At 32.5% G+C, this 16,430-nt stretch overlaps 1 protein-coding gene across 8 annotated transcripts in view; it reads right to left on the bottom strand.

Annotated features, from left to right (window-relative positions):
- LOC105234203 (fasciclin-2) overlaps window positions 1-16,430 on the bottom strand; it is a 265,932-nt gene that overhangs the window by 7,638 nt on the left and 241,864 nt on the right. For 6 of the 8 annotated variants that reach the window (XM_049455950.1, XM_049455952.1, XM_049455951.1 and 3 more), the window contains 3 exons: window positions 13,673-13,797; window positions 10,312-11,802; window positions 10,041-10,224 (listed from right to left, as the gene is read on the bottom strand). In XM_049455950.1, the coding sequence (XP_049311907.1) occupies window positions 10,041-10,224; window positions 10,312-11,802; window positions 13,673-13,797 (1,800 nt within the window). Of the gene's footprint in view, window positions 1-2,492; window positions 3,444-10,040; window positions 10,225-10,311; window positions 11,803-13,672; window positions 13,798-16,430 lie in introns of those variants that run through there. The other 2 variants (XM_049455955.1, XM_049455956.1) reach the window with 1 other exon arrangement.

Here is a 16,430-nt window from a genome sequence, read left to right as displayed (position 1 = left end):
TTACATGTGTCAATTTATTATTTATTGTAAAAATATAAAAACACATGCTTAAAATGTTACAGAAACGTAACTAATACAAAACCGTGGCAAGTTACGACTTCATGTCATTAACTGTGGCTACATCATTTGTTCGTACTTCAACAATAATATTACGTTTTTGTGCAGTTGTAAGAGCTTGTTAAAAAACAAGCGATTTTAAAATATATATGTACATGTTTATATATACGAGATTTTATTATTTTCCTTGCTGCCAGCATGTCCTTGATTCATGCTCCATATGAACGCTGAACTTCACATCAATTGCACTGTTTCGACTAACAAGCACAAATGTCTTGCCTGTTTCAAAGAGCTCCGTAATTAAATCAATTAGTAAATTTTTTACTGGCGTGCCTATTATTTCACTTTAAGCTTCTTCTTAAATAATTTCAATTTATGCAAGAGTTATTATTAATTTAACTATATTATATTTCATTCGCTAATATCTATACATTATGCAAATTTTACAATTATTTTATATTTTTAGTGTTTTATTCATTATAACTACACATGATTTAGCCAAACGCTTAATTTATAGACGAGTTCATATGTATGTATATCAATTTACTTTGCTAGTTAAACACATTTAATATTTATAATATCTAACTGGTACTAAAATTATATATATATAATAATATATGGAATACTTACACCTTAATTTTAGATATTGATGTTTATTTATTTACAGACTGTATAAATGTGGATTTTTATGCGTTTAATGATTTATGATTTAAAATTAAATAAATCAATTTTCTATTTATTAGCACGAATATTTTGATAAACTTTCGCGAATTATTAATTTTTTTCTAAAAACTGCAACATGTAATTTAAAAAAAATATGTGTAGAAATATTTCATAAGATCTACTAAAATCGATCGGATAACTTGTCACGCAGATCACTAGTTTAACGGCAAACAAGTTATGTTATTATGTACGCTAATTTACCGCCCAAAGGAATCACTGTTTTGTAGAGATAAATATAACCTAAACCTCTTGAAACACTATTTTGGCACACTCTTTTTGATAACTTTAACCCCTAACTTTCGAAGCAAAGAAAAAAATTAAGCCAAATACTTCATTTAGCTAAGTTTTCTTCATTAAAAGTAGCTTTAATTGCTTTAACTGCTACACAATTATAAATATCAGCTTAATATAGTTTATTGTCCTAAGAACGTATACAATATGCACTATATTCGTACAGAGGTACGCGAAAAAAGATTATCGGAAATTGCATTTATACATATACCAACGACTAATAACACGCCTGCAAGTTTAACGTAATAATAAATAAATAATTAATAGTACTATTTTTACAACACTGCGTAGGCTATATATATATATTTATATTTAACTTCCGTTTTATTAAAATATTAAATATTTTCGCATAATAAGTTTGTTTATGCCTGTTCCTTATATTGTGCATATCCTATTTTTTTTATTTTTATTGTAATTATTTAATTTTAATTATTTTTTTATTTGCATTGTTTTATATTTTTCATTCTATTATTTTATTCTATAAATCATTTACTATTTATTTTTCATACTTTACAATAAATAATATCATATATTAGATTCCCTTTAGTATTGTGTTTCGCTGTGTAAACACTGCATAATTACACAACCGTTCAACCATCGATATTTTGCAATTGCCCACGATATATTTATCGACATTTGTTACTACCGTTTAATTTGAAATGTTGGTAAACAATGAAACTAGCGTTTATTTTAGTCCTATTTTGTGGAATTTTGCCTGGAATATGCATTTACTAAATTATAAATTCCTTTCCCCTCTTGGTTACGTACAAAATCTTTAGTAAATATTAGTAAGTGTTCAGAAAAAACCATTCAAAAATTCACTGTAATATGTTTATCAAAATTTTGAGTTGTTCACAAGATTTATTCGTTGCATGGAAAATGTACATTCCGTGGAGAATGTTCGCGTTTGTGCGGTCTGCAGTATGTCGTAGGGATTTCCTAACCTGATTTTATACGGCTTTGTCTGTAAATTGTTTTGGCTTAAAACTATCAATCTGCTTTTTACTTAATATGATGTTATTTATACATTTATTATGCATAATATATGGCAGTGTTAGTCAGAATGGAGATTTTGGATAAATAATGTTCTGATAATAAAGAAATGTAATATAAACGGATATAAATAAAAATATTTATATAATAAAAAAATAATAATTAATAGAAAAAGCAAGTGCTTCTAAGTTAAAATATAATTTGTCATTTATTATAATAAATAAAAAATATTAATTCAAAAGTTATAATTTTTATGCAACTAAAAAACTATTCAAAAAAAGTAGAAAAAATCATAATTGAAAAAAATAATAATAATAGAAAAATAAGTATTTCTAATAAGATTAAAAAATAGTATACCATATTAATGAAAGATTATAATGGTAATGCACCTTAAAGAAATAAAATAAAAAATAATAAACAAAAACTCGTTTACTCCAATGTTGACCTTTTATTTTATTTTAGAATTACATGTATTTTATATATATATGTACGTATGTATGTACATACAAACTGTTGCTTGGTTGACTTTAAGTGAATATGGATTTGTTTTATTATATTTTTAAAATTTCCGTCAGCTTTCAGTAAATAAATGCGCGCGGTTTAGAGCTGAAGGCATACAAATATTAAAATTAATTAATAACAATGTAGTGTTTAAGTAAATAACCAGCGTATAACAAGGTTTATTTAAAATTTCACGCTATAAGAAGAACAAATTTACTAATATATTATATATGTATATACAAGTGAAGCTCATATTGCCTTATTAAATTGTTGTTAGTTTGTACAATATTTTTTACTATTTATTTCAATAACGCAAAATATTTGCTAAAAGGTAACAGTAGAAGCACACATTGTTAAAATATTTAATTTTTTATGTTTTTATATTCATTGCACAAATACCAATTATAATATAAAAGCTGTCTAATATTTCATTTGGCTTTTACTATTTTTTCCGTTTGGTATCCTTTGTACAGTAAAGTGGAATACAGATTGAAGCAACATACACATAAGTCTTATATGGAAGTGTACGGTTTCTCAATTCGTTTTACATACATAAGTACACGTAGTATTTTTAAGTATGTATGCGTTTATCTACTTTTATTTACAAGTTGCTTTATTTCCATTTCTACTACTACATTACTGCATCTGCTCCATTTCTGGCCAGCTAAGCGCTTGCCTAGCTTAGTAAACGGCGTTGCTAATCTAATTCACCGTCACTGTGGTCCGCGGCATGTTGCCAATTTTCAGCAGCTGTTGTTGTTGTGGCCACGCGTACGTTGCGATAGTCGCCAGCGCTATTAGGAGTATGCAATGTTGCCACTTTTGTGCTTGAGTCGTTGTGCCACGGATGCTGGTCGCCGCACCATTGTAGGGATTATCTAGAAAAGCACGTGCAAAGGCATTTTCGATTTGTGGTTTGTTTGCGTTTTTTATATTTTTTGTTAAATTGTTTTTTAATTAATTTTTTTTTTTAATTTTGAGTTAGCATTTTAATTAAGGGACAGCAGCATGTTGTTATTGTTTTTTATTTTTAGTAGGTGTGCGTGAATTTAAGTGGAAGAGAAAAGCAAAGAAAACACAAAGTTTAGACAAAGCGACAAAGGAGTTGTGAAACAGTGTAGCAAAAATAAACGCAACAACTTTGTGACTCTTGTTAATTTTTTAATGCGTTTTTGTGTGAGCAATGTCATTGGTATTGTATTTTCTTAGACTACAATGTTTGTTGTAGTCTTGTGACTTGATGAGGTGAGTGGGTTAAATGTTTGTCGCTTTTTGTGCGTTTAAATCGTTATGTGTATGTAAGAGTATGATATTTAAGCGGTTGAGGCTTGAATGTGTTGGGGTTGGCAAGGAATCCTTTCTTTTGTGTGAGAAGAGAGTGTGCGTAAAGCAGTGTTTTGCGGATGTGGCGCCATCAGCACAACTTTACGCACTTTTGTCATTGTGTTAATGCGCATTTGTGTGGGAAATCTCATTTTTGCGAAATGATACAAACTTGCTAAACGAGCGTATTACAATAACTTGCCACAACTTGCGGTCGCTGAGTTTGTTTGTAGTGTTGTTGAGGCAAAATACTTGCAGTGCTTAATGGGGTGGGGTGCGTGTTAGCAATTGTGGTTAGCTTTAGCTTTAATTTTGTATTTAATTTAATTTTTAATGTCAAATGTTGATAGTTTGAGTTTATGATAGCAGTTTTTGTTAGTCCAATGCGTAAAGTTTTCCAATCGCTTTTAATTGCGGGCGTTGCGGGATGTGACTGTGGCACTAATTAGTATTTATTGTTTTGGTTTTAAATGACACTTGTGATTTTGCATGTTGTTATTATTTTTGCGTTATATGACACTTGTGAGTTTGATATTTGGTTAATTTTGCAGTGTGGTAGTAAATGTTGTTTGAAATTTGCACATTTTTACCTGCTTCTTTTTATATAACAAAACACATAATCTTAATGGCACACGCTAAACACTTACGAAAAATAACTGTTTAAAAAATGGGTGTTTAGTTATAAACACGGTTACACCCATAAAAACACGCACTAAACATATTCCAATAAGAATAAAATAAATATAATAAGTTTGTTAAGTTTGCAAATCAGTCGATTTTCAATGATGTGACAGATGAAAATCATATTAATTGCGGGGGAATGTCAACAAAAAAGAAACCTTATGAAATAATGACTTAGTTCAGAAAACTGCTAGAAAAAAATTAATATATAGAATAATAGAATCATATCATATTAAATGTACATATTAAAATACTGAGTAAAATAGCTTAAAAAGAAATAAAGCGAAAAACTTAAATTTCGGCAGCACCGAATAAACAAAAAACTTAAACTTTGCCTGCACCGAATAAAAAGTTTTTTTTTATGTTAATTTTGACTGGTCAGTTTGTATGGTAGCTATACGCTATAGTGGTCCGATCTGAACCATTTGCTTGGTGATTGTACAGTCACGTTAGACAATGAAAAGTGTATTGCGAATTTCGTGAAGATACTTCGTCAAATAAATAAGTTTTCCATACAAATGGTTGATTTTGATCGGTCAGTTTGTATGGTAGCTATATGCTATAGTGGTCCGATCGGACATATAGACAGAGAGAGACATGGCCTAATCGACTCAGCTCGTCGTATGTTTCATTTATATACATATGTACTGTACTATATATATCATAGGGTCTCTGACGTGTCTTTTTGTGTCTTAAAAATTTCGCGAGAAACTTAATATAACCTGTTTAGGGAATAATAATACTCATACATATATTGATTAAGTAATAATAACTATAAATTTGAGATTTTGAAAAATATCTATATTTAAATATTTTAATGAAATTATTAAGTAGTTATTTTGAAAAAATATTCTTTTTTTTATAAAAATGATATTGCAAAATGGAGTCAATAATATTATTTATTATTTTTACTCTAAGTTATCCAATAAATTTTAAGAATCACAATTTTAATTTATATAATTCATTGATTAAACAAATTGCTACAATCCTCCGCGATTTATTTTTATTTTACCAATTACCAACTACTTCGTTCAGGAAAAGTTTTTCATTAACGGTTAACTGTAAAGTTCGCGCGTTGTACAAATGAGTTTTGTTTTCAACCTTCCTTCTTAATTTTTAGTATAATTTTAAATTTGATGAAAATATCAATAAGCAGCTCTTTATACCCCTTGTAAAACCGTTATTTCACGAAATGTCATTTAAAACATTTTGACGAGTTGTTAATACCCAGTTTACACTGTTCAATTATTGTGACCAACCCATTCCACGTAACGCTTTTTTGACTTGAACTTTTTAAAATAATATAATAATATTATTACCCTAATATATTCATTAAAAAAATAGACGTACTGCAAATAAAAACTTTGTTTTATATTCTCATTCATAATTGAGACCCTTACACTGTATTACTGAGGACTTAGTTTAAGGAAAAGGTGTTTAAAAAGTTTATAAAATTTTATAAAATAAATTAAATAAATATAATATATAGATATAAATATAAATAAATGCAATAAAATATAAATTTAATTAGAATATGTCCAAATTTATTTAATAAAATTTATAAAATATACACACATATATACGATTTTAAATAATATTATAGTTAATAAACTTTATGTAGCAAAAAAAAAATATGAGAATATTTGAAATATATTTTGATATACGAAATTTAGCGATTCTAAAATAAAAATATGATTTAAATAATATACCAAAAAAATTTAAATAATTATTTATAAAATATATATATAAAATTACGCAATTTTTTTTTTTATATAATTGCTTGGGAATATTTATATAAATATTACGAATTTAATATTTTAAATAACCCTCATAATGATAAACAAATAATTAGTTAAAAACAGTTGGCCACATAATAAATAATACCGTTATGAATTTTTGTTTCAAATTACATACATAGTACATACGAGTAAAATGCATAAAGAAAATTAAAAACAATGACCACAGACAGCTACACAATACAAATATATAAAGTAATAGAGAAAAGTGAGAAAAATGTCAGAAGATTGTGAGTAGACAACGGTACATAAAATAGCTACAACAAAATAGTTACCTGCATACAAACATACACTCAGAGAAATAAAAGTATACACCAAATTACAATTAAATTCTTACAATACAAAACACACAATGCAAACATACAAAGGAGCTTGTTAAACGAACACAACGTACATATGAACGAAGTACGAGCGTATGAGCGCGCGTAAGAGCGTCAAACATACGATTTAACTTAGAGCACAACAAAAAATACTGTGAGTGGATGCTTTTTAATATATAAATAAAAATGCTATTGATTTTTTTTATTTTTAACTTTTTTTTAATTAATTATATATTATAATCGTTTGCTTTATTTAAAAAAATGAAATTAAAAATTGTTTACTTATTAATTTAACTAAAAAATATGTATTTATATAATATGTAGTTATATGTTTATAAAAAATATTCAGTGAGCGTAAACAAATTAGAAAGAGAGTGTGATAGTATGTGAGCGCAAATAGTATGTAGAGCGGAACTAAAACCTAATAAATATTAAACGATAGTAAGTTAATATATTTAACCAATATTTTTCAGTTTACTTAAGTTAAATATATGATTTTTTTGTTTCATTTCATATAGATTCACATAACTATACGCAGATATTTCGAATTTTTTCATTTTTTACATAAAAATATGCACACACAAAAATATAAATTACAACAAAAGTTATGCAATATTTGCGCGTATACAATAGTGGCTGATAATATATATTTTTGATGAAATATTCCAATTATTTTCGATTAGAGTGGCAAAGCAATTGAATTTGTTGGGTGGTGACTGCTAACTTAAGTGATTTTTTAATGACATGGTGGAAACGTGGCATTATGCTGTTTTTGAGAGCACTGAAGAAACAAGTAACATTTTTGGGGTTTGTTGAATTTGAAGTTTTCTTTGTAATTCATGTATAGTGTGCGTGCATAACGGTGACACACCTAGTCATCACCCAACAAATGCATACGATATTTTCTTTTTAATTTTTCATTTTACAAACTAATGAATTCTAATACTTTCGAATGCCAGTGTATTTCGCCATTTCACTAATTCACATATTATTCTTTACTAGTTCATACTACTTTGAGCGCAACTGAATCACTTTACTTAGTAGCTTTAAAATGTATTATAATATTTAAATTAATTATTGCATATTAAGTAAAAATATTAAACATATTATATGTATGTATTTTTAAGGAGCATTAAAAACTAACTTAAAAATAGCGCACTTTTTTCAAAGCAATTTTTCATTTTTCTTTCAATTATGTATGTAAAAATGTAATGGAATTCAATTTGAGATTACTAATGTTGACGCGCTTAGGTATTGGCAACAACAATGCCTAGCATATGATAAGATATTTAAAAAACAAAAGTTATAAGATACAATAAAGGTAAAAGAAAATAATATTTTTTTGCAGCAATAAAAAGTAATGAGCGTAAAACATACAAAACTACACAATTTCGACAGACAAACCTTGAAAGTTTTACATAAACTTGAGCAGACAGCAAGCAATAACATAAGAAACGGTATATGAAAACGGTACATTGATATTTTTCGACATTTAGTTGAGTTTTGTTAACAAAAAAATGGTTTCAAGTTAAGAGAGCACATAAAATTTCACACGAAATGCAGAAAAAATTATACGGGGGTTAAATGTGACAACAGTGTGTAAGCCCTGCATAAGGTATTGGGGTACACGAAACAAAAATATTGAGTAGAAATAAAAATTAAATAAATACGTGTACATATATTTTGTAATTAAGTAGTAATTGGTATAATATTGTATGTAAGTGTATGAGCAATTTTTTTCGAATTCATTTTCGATTTGGAAAATGTGTTGTTTCGCTTTAAATGTTATGTTAATATTTGTAATGTTGTGTGATATTGCCTACTTTCACGAGAACTTTTTGTATAAAAAAAATATTTTTTTGCACTTAAATTTCATGCTTGTTAAAAGTATTTAATATTTTTTCAGTGTATTTTTGTTGCATAATTTAGTTTTGAATGGAGGTATTTTAATTTACGTATAATGGTTAATAAACTGTTGCTGATTGCTTTAAGTGTAATTTTGCAGTTACAGTTATGGCTTGGAATTATGCATTGAGCAGGATTTGTTTGTTATTGTAAAATCCATAAATGATTTTGAAATTTTTATTTTGTATAAAAAATTGTACAATCCTTAATAAGTTACGTAGAGTGTTCACCGTGAGTTAGTGAGAGAATAAATATGAACGGAAAGTTTCTAAAACAGTAAGTGTACCGAAAATTCGCATTATTGAGCACAATTAAAAAAAATATTAATATTTTAATATTTTTTGTCTTTTTCTGTTTAAGAAGAAATAGCTGTTTTACTAGAATACAGCTGTTATTGACATTTTGTGATTTTTCCGTCAGCAAACTAACGGTTATTTTCGAATGCTCCCGATAAATACACATCTTTAGCTTGAACGGACAACATGAGCACCTGTTTTCACTAACAATTCTCTTCAATATTCAATGCCTGATAATAATGAAAACTATTTATTATTTATTTTTATGTATTGGGGACTAAAGATGCTATAAATATTTTCTATTTTCATTGCAAAGTTACTGGGTACGGCAGCATTTTATGAGCACTGAATGAAATTGCTTTGGAGAAAGTTACAGTTATTGTTATTTATATCTAGAATCACGGTAACTAAAGTAAGGTTAGAAACTGCTAATTAAACATTTCAAAACTAAATCATGCATTGTTAGATACGAAAATCTTAAATCACAAAATACACTGAAAAAAAAACAATCCAAACACAATTGAAGCAACTCTTTTTTAATGATTTTGTAGAAAGTACAATTATTTTAATTTATTTTGTTCTAAAAATTATATCTATATATGTATGTATATATATTCGCAAGACACTACGCTTCAAACCAAATTTTAATTGTCGAATTAAAGCAAATTATTTTCAATTCCTTTACAAAAGCAAATCTACAAAATTTTTTAGACGCAAGTTTACGGTGTGTCTTCAGCTTTCATGCTACTCTAAAAAAATATATGTTTTCGTTCGTATTACTTCCTTTCAATTGTGTTTACTATTACTATTGCAATTACTTTAGAAAAACTTTTATGTAAAATTTGAAATTTTAACGTTAAATTCGTTTACGGTTTCTACGAAATTTTAGTGTGAGTTTTTTCGTATGTTTTTTTCTTTGCGACATTAAGCTAACATCGTTGCTACAATGCTAATTAATGTTATGCATGTTGTTGTTGCGAGAGCAATGACAGTTGTTGTTGCTGTTGTGATGGCAGTTGTTGCAGTTCTCGTTCCGGCTGTTCTCGTTGTGGTCATGAATTTAATGTAGTGTTTATGTGGCGAATCGGCCGCCGAATTATAACCGGCCGAATACAATAATGTCCCCAGATTATTATTAGCAGAATCGGACTCACCTCGTGTCGTCTTCATAACAATCGATGCTGGTGATGAGAAACCGATCACATTGTGCGCACGCAATTCGATGCGATAGTAGGTGTTGCCACTTAGACGCGACATCTCGTACGATGTGGTCTCAACGACATCCTGTGAGACGCATTGGTTTTCCAGTTCATGCCAAGTGCCGGCCATTTTTACGCCCTGCATTAGAGAAGAGAGGGAGAGAGAGAGAGTTAAGGAAATTTAATATCAAGCGCACATCTAATATTTTATTGTAGTGTTACTTACTGGGCAGTATTTGATTTGATAGAAATCGATGGGTTCACCATTGTCAGCTGGCACGCTCCATCTCAACTCAAAGTGGTCGGAGTACGGCGACACTACAACGGGTTCTTCCTTGTCATTTTGCACCGGCGAATGCAGTGGCTTGGGTTCTTCGGGCGCTGAACGTCTGGGTGTCGACTGCTGTTGGTTTACGCCCCACATGCCCAAACCGACTTGATTGCGTGCCGCAAAGCGAAATTGATAAGCTGTCTGTGGCTTTAGTCCTTCCACGATGTAGGGAGAATCTGGTGACCAGGTACGATTCAGTGCCGTCGACCAATCTGGGTTAATAGCCTCTTTGTATTGTACGCTATAGGCGGTGATGGGTAAACCTAGTTCCGTTGGTGGTCCGCGTATATCAAAGGTGATTGTTGTTGCGGTGAGCTGACGTGGTATCGCGGCGGCAACTAGGTCGGGCACACGCGCCTCTTTCAATTGCATATCATGCTCGGCGCTACCATGTACATTAGTGGCAATGCATTTGTAAACGGAATAGTATTGGCGTGCTACAGGATGCACAATTAAATCGCTACGTGGCCCGGTACCGATAATGACAAGATTCTTATCATAAGCATCCTTAAGTGGGCGTCCATTCCAGCGCCATTCGATTGTTGCATTTGGTATGCCTTGCGCTAGACAACTGAGATTGGCTTTACGTTCTTCCCAGCTGAAGACCGGTGGCAGATCTTTCATGTGCGAAAAGTCTGGTGCAAATTCTACAGTTATGTGTCCGGTTTTGTAAGCGGTGTCGCCCTTATTGCGCGCAATACATTGATAAAGTCCATCGTCGTTACGTGTGGTACTTGTAATGCGTAGCGTTCCCGTGCTTTCGCCGCGCTCCTCATCAAAATGTTGCTCCAAAGAGATGCGTTCATCATCGGCTTGCAAACCTGGTGCGTATTCTTCCTCAGTTCCCCAGCGTCTGAAGGTGACAGCGGGTGCCGGACGTCCTTTGGCGCGGCAAGTGATAGCAATTTCCTTCTTACTTACACCAGTTACATTGTAGAACTCGTAAATTTGTGGACGCACCAGTACATTCAATTTGGTCTTCTTATCTACCACGCCGGCATCGTTCTTGGCTATGCAAGTGTAGGTGCCATAATCGTCTTGTGAAACTGAATTAATGGTGAGTAGGCCAGTTTGTGGGTTCACTTGGAAGCGATCGGCGGTGGCGACATTCTGTTGAGCGGCGTCCTTTATCCAAGAAATCTCTGGTACTGGTTTGCCAGTGGCGGTACAATTCGCGGCAAAAGGTTTACCTTCAACGGCCTCGAGTGTGGTTGGTAAGTGCGTAATAACTGGACGTATGTAGACTTCAACGCGTATGGTGCGTTCAAGCAGTTCACCAGTTTCAATTACAGCCGCACGGCAAGTGTAAATGCCATCATCGGATTCTTGTACATTGCGTATGAGCAAACCGTGCGCTTCTACTACATATTTATCACCGGTACGAATCTGTAAATAATGTATTAAATTAGCTGGAATGGACTTGAGTAGATAATCTGAAAGCAGGTTATGATTAAATTTCCACTAGCCCTTATATTGGTTGTGTTGAAATATAGTAATATGTATAAATTATAATTTTTAAAAGTTCATGTTTCTAATAACCTATCTAGACGAATTTATAGAAAACAAAGGCATGAAGGGATCTCTAAAGTCAAAATAACAAAATTAATTTATTTGGGATATAATATATCCACCATAATATATGAGATTTAAAGCATAAGCTCAAATATGGATACGATAAGCTAATAAGGTTTCCATGTATTTTTGAGAGACTACATCTATTGATAAGTTCCATCCGTACGATCCAAGGCAAAGGTGCGATCTTTAATGGAATTGTTCTGATCGGATCCCCATAGGCTGTTATGCAAACTGAATCAATCGGAATCAAGTTAGGTTGGGTTAGATGACTGATCTAGAGGGATCGCACGTTGACTGCTATATATAGTTCGTTCTTAAGTCATAGAAAAAAAGAACTACTGTGTTCGAATTTATAAATTTGCATTTGCGTTTAATTTCCTTTTCCGCCATTTCGGTGGAATCTCTGAAGGTATGTGCCCCCAAATGTTTAAAGAATTGATCTCCCAAACGCGAAGCAGTCAAGAGGGAAGTGTTGAGTTGTTTCCACCTCGTCTTCTTCCATACAGTCTCTGCAAATAACTGGATTCCCAGCCTTACAGCATGGACGCCAATAGTGCCTGTTAAAAGCCACACAACAAGGGAGAGGCTAGCCTTACTGAGTGCAAGAGATCACTAGATATCTTGCGATCGATCTTGGGCCAAAGGCTTTTGCGACAACGCATATACAGGTGTTGGCCCAGCGCTGTTCAAGCTAGTAGAACACAAGAGGTTACGGGAACACCGACCTGCTTACATTCTACTGATAGCGCTTCTTGGGTGCCTTTCCTTGGTACCTCATCCGCTTTAAAGTTTCCTACGATTCCGCTGTGGCCTGGTAACAACGGCAGTCTTATCTTTTTTCTATTGATAGCGAGGTAAGGCACTCCTTGATCAACGCTGAACGAACTGTTAATGAGTTCAAGGCTAGTATCGCCGTCCTGCTATAGGCCTTAACTTCAAAGGAAGTTAAGTTTTTTTATAATTCTTTAAGCTTTTAACTTAGTAATGCTTTGCCGAACTTAACTAACCCATAAGTATCCATTATTATAACATAAACGCAGATTATAGTAGTTAATTTCACTCTTCGTATGCAAATTTTCCGCATATTTCCTATGGGAGCCAATGTATATGCATACATATTTACAGTGAAAACATGAAATTACATAAAAACACTTAACAATTTCGTTAAGTTTCGTAAAAGTCTTTTAAAAGTGCTCAGTGACAAGCTAAATTTCAATTTATGCAAACGACAATTTCGTCTACATGTATGTACTTTGTGTCTATATGTAAACTATGCGAAGTATTATATAAGGTTGTGCCGCAAGTGCTGAGTAAAAAAGTTGCAAAGTCTCAACATTATTATTAAGAGTAAGAAATTTTAGTTTACTCAAGTTTTTGCAACACGCGCTAACATACTGACGATGGAGTGCAAAGTGTGCGAATAGTTGTGTATATATGTATATGTGTGTGGTGACGAAAACAACAATATATTTTAAAAATTGTGCCCTTTGGGTTAACATTTCGTAAGGAAGATGCTGCTTACGACACTCTTACACTCACTACACACTCCTATACACGCGCTTAGTTGTGCAGTTATTTGATCGTTGTTGTAGCATGTCATGGCATAGCATAGCGTCTCTGCTGTCGTCGAAATTCCTAAGTAAATCATGAAGTTTTAATAACATCCTTATGCACTACTTACCGGATCACCGTTGCGCAGCCAGTCTATGGTTGGATTGGGATCGGCCTTCACTTCACACTTGACAGTGTAGTCCTCACCGAGTATGGGGTATTGATTCTCCGGAGCATTTGTCCACGTTATGGCGACTACAAGTAAAAGACAGAAAAAAGCGAATGAAAAGTGATGCCATGAGAAAATTCCAAAATTCGGCAAGAAGCTGCAGCAGCAGCTAAGTATAAAAGCGCATAAGGAAGAAACACACACACACACTGCCAAATGTAAAAGCGTAAACTTGGCAAAAAATAGCGTGTGCAAAATGCATTGAACACGCACAAACAGCGCTGACAATGAGTGGCCGGATTAGTATGTAGCGTGGCAGTTGTAAGTGCGCAGTCGGCGTAGCTGCTGGCGCTGACGATGTCGCGCTCGTGGGCGTTGCTTAAAAAGTCAAAGTCAAGCAAGTGCTTGAGATTCGGCTTGTTAGCTGTTAACACAAGCTGCCAACATTTATTGTTGTTGCTTTTGGCATGTTTTTAAAGAGTGCAAGATTTGAAAAACATACAAAGTAAAGGAACAGGAAAAAACTATAAAAAGAAGTAAAAAAATGTATAAAAAAATCAAATAAAAAAAATACAAGGAATAAGAATTAAAACGGAAATAAAATAAATCGCAGAATTTTAATCTCTATTTGCAATACGATTACTCGCTTTATTTTTATACCCTAAATAGAGCATGTTAATTTTGCCACGAAGTTTGGAACACCCACAAAGAAAGATCGAAGACACTATAAAATATATAGATGAATGATCAGCATGACGAGTTGAGGCCATCTGTGTGTATATTTGTTAATGCTGTTTCCAAGATAGATGAAACTATCTACGACTTCATAGTTATGACTGTTAACAGTGACCAAGAGTTAACAGTGCCAAGAGTTAACAGAGCCAAGACCAGACTGTTTATTTGATAACAGTAGATATTTCCTTTTCCCTCGTTTACTACCAGACCCATCTATTTGTATATATATATAGATCTGAAATTTTGCACACCTTCTTTTCTCCGCAAGAAGCTGTCGATTTTTCGTAACCGCCAATATCGGACCAGAGCCTAAAGCTGTCATACAAAAAGAACGATCAGACTTACATCCTTATATAGAAAACTTTTTATTTGACAAGATTGTTCAGATCGGACCACTATAAGATATAGTTGCCATATAAACTGAATGATCGGATCAATTGCTGGTATGGAAAACTTTTTCATTTGCCGATATATCTTCAATAAATTAGGTAATAACCTATTGTCTAAGGCAATGGTGCAATCTCTAAAAAAATTGTTCAGATCGGATTACTATAGCATATACGTATAGCTGTCTCACAAACTGACCGATCAAAATCAAGTTTTCTAAGCAACCTTTTATGTTTGTGAAGTGTATTAAAGCTTCGGTGCAAACGCAGTTAACGGTTTTTCTTGTTTTTATTTATCGATTCGCTTTTATTTTTGGCTGCGCATTGCAAAAGCACTTACAATACATGTAATTTCTATGTCGTCCGTGCAATTTGTGCAATCTTTACACAAAACTACACTTTGCTTTTTCCACATTGCGCTATCGTGCCACATAGCGACTTATTTGATGACTGTTTCTTTAGTTGGCTTGTCCGGCCAGCCGTCGGGAGCAATTGGAAAGCACATTGCAAAGCCACTTGCCATTTGCCGGTCACCGGTGGCTGCCTGCTGGCGACCGGTCGTTGCACCAACACGCTTCTTGGTTGTGTTAACAAGCTAAAATGTTGAGATTATTTTCCACATCTCTTCTGCGTTTTTGTTGGTTTTGTATTTTTCACTCAGCTATTTGTTCGTTGGTTTCCTTTGTGTTCTGAGCAGTTGTCATTGCAAAGTGCAAATAACAAAATGCGTTATCAAAATGGCAGTTTGATGGTTTTTTTGTTGTTGTTGCTATTGTTATTGCTATTGCTCGTGCCACTTTCGGTGTCGCTGGTGGCAGCTATTTTGTAGAAGTCAGTCGTCTTAAGGTGGCGACATGCCATACGGAATATAAAAACTTGTGTTTATACAAACATACATGCATGTATGTATGTATGTGTGCGATTATTGTTGCACACATATAATCTTCTACAAGCAGACACTTTCCTGTCTGTTACAAGCGTTTTCCTTGTAGTTTGTTTGTGTTTGTGTAACATATACTTTCCTGCAATTTGTCTATCTTATCACGGCATATTACCTACACTTCTGCTCATTCACTCAGGCGTGCATACGTAAGCATATGTATGTAAATATCTGTGTATGCGTTTAAATTGCTTTGTGTAGGCAGTTAGATAAGTACATGGTGGGTATTGTGCAGATAAGTCCATTCTAAGGCGGTAATTTGATTGAGTTATTCCCTTACAAATAATTACATGTGTGCGGCAGGCTCAACAGCTTGTAAAGGCAGGATTATAATATTAAGTTTACATGTATTTAAGAATTTCATATAATGGCAGGTAATTTGCATGCAATGAAAGGGTTACTAAACATGAAAAAGGCTTTTAAAGCCTTTCTTCCAAGAAGCAAGAGAAGAAAAAAGAAAAGTAATCGGAAGAATTCGACGAATTCGGCCTCTTCCGTTATGTCTAAACGTTTTAGGATTTGAATTAAAACTTTTAATGTATCCTTTTCGTATTGTAGAGTTTCTATATGTCTAAACGTTTTAGGATTTGAATTAAAACTTTTTATGTATCTTTTTCGTATTCTAGAGTTTCTATATGCTTTCTAGATTTGCGTTAAG

Source organism: Bactrocera dorsalis, chromosome 4 (genome assembly GCF_023373825.1).
Source record: "Bactrocera dorsalis isolate Fly_Bdor chromosome 4, ASM2337382v1, whole genome shotgun sequence".
NCBI classification, from domain to species: Eukaryota; Metazoa; Arthropoda; class Insecta; order Diptera; family Tephritidae; genus Bactrocera; species Bactrocera dorsalis.
This window is presented reverse-complemented; position numbering and strand designations above follow the sequence as displayed.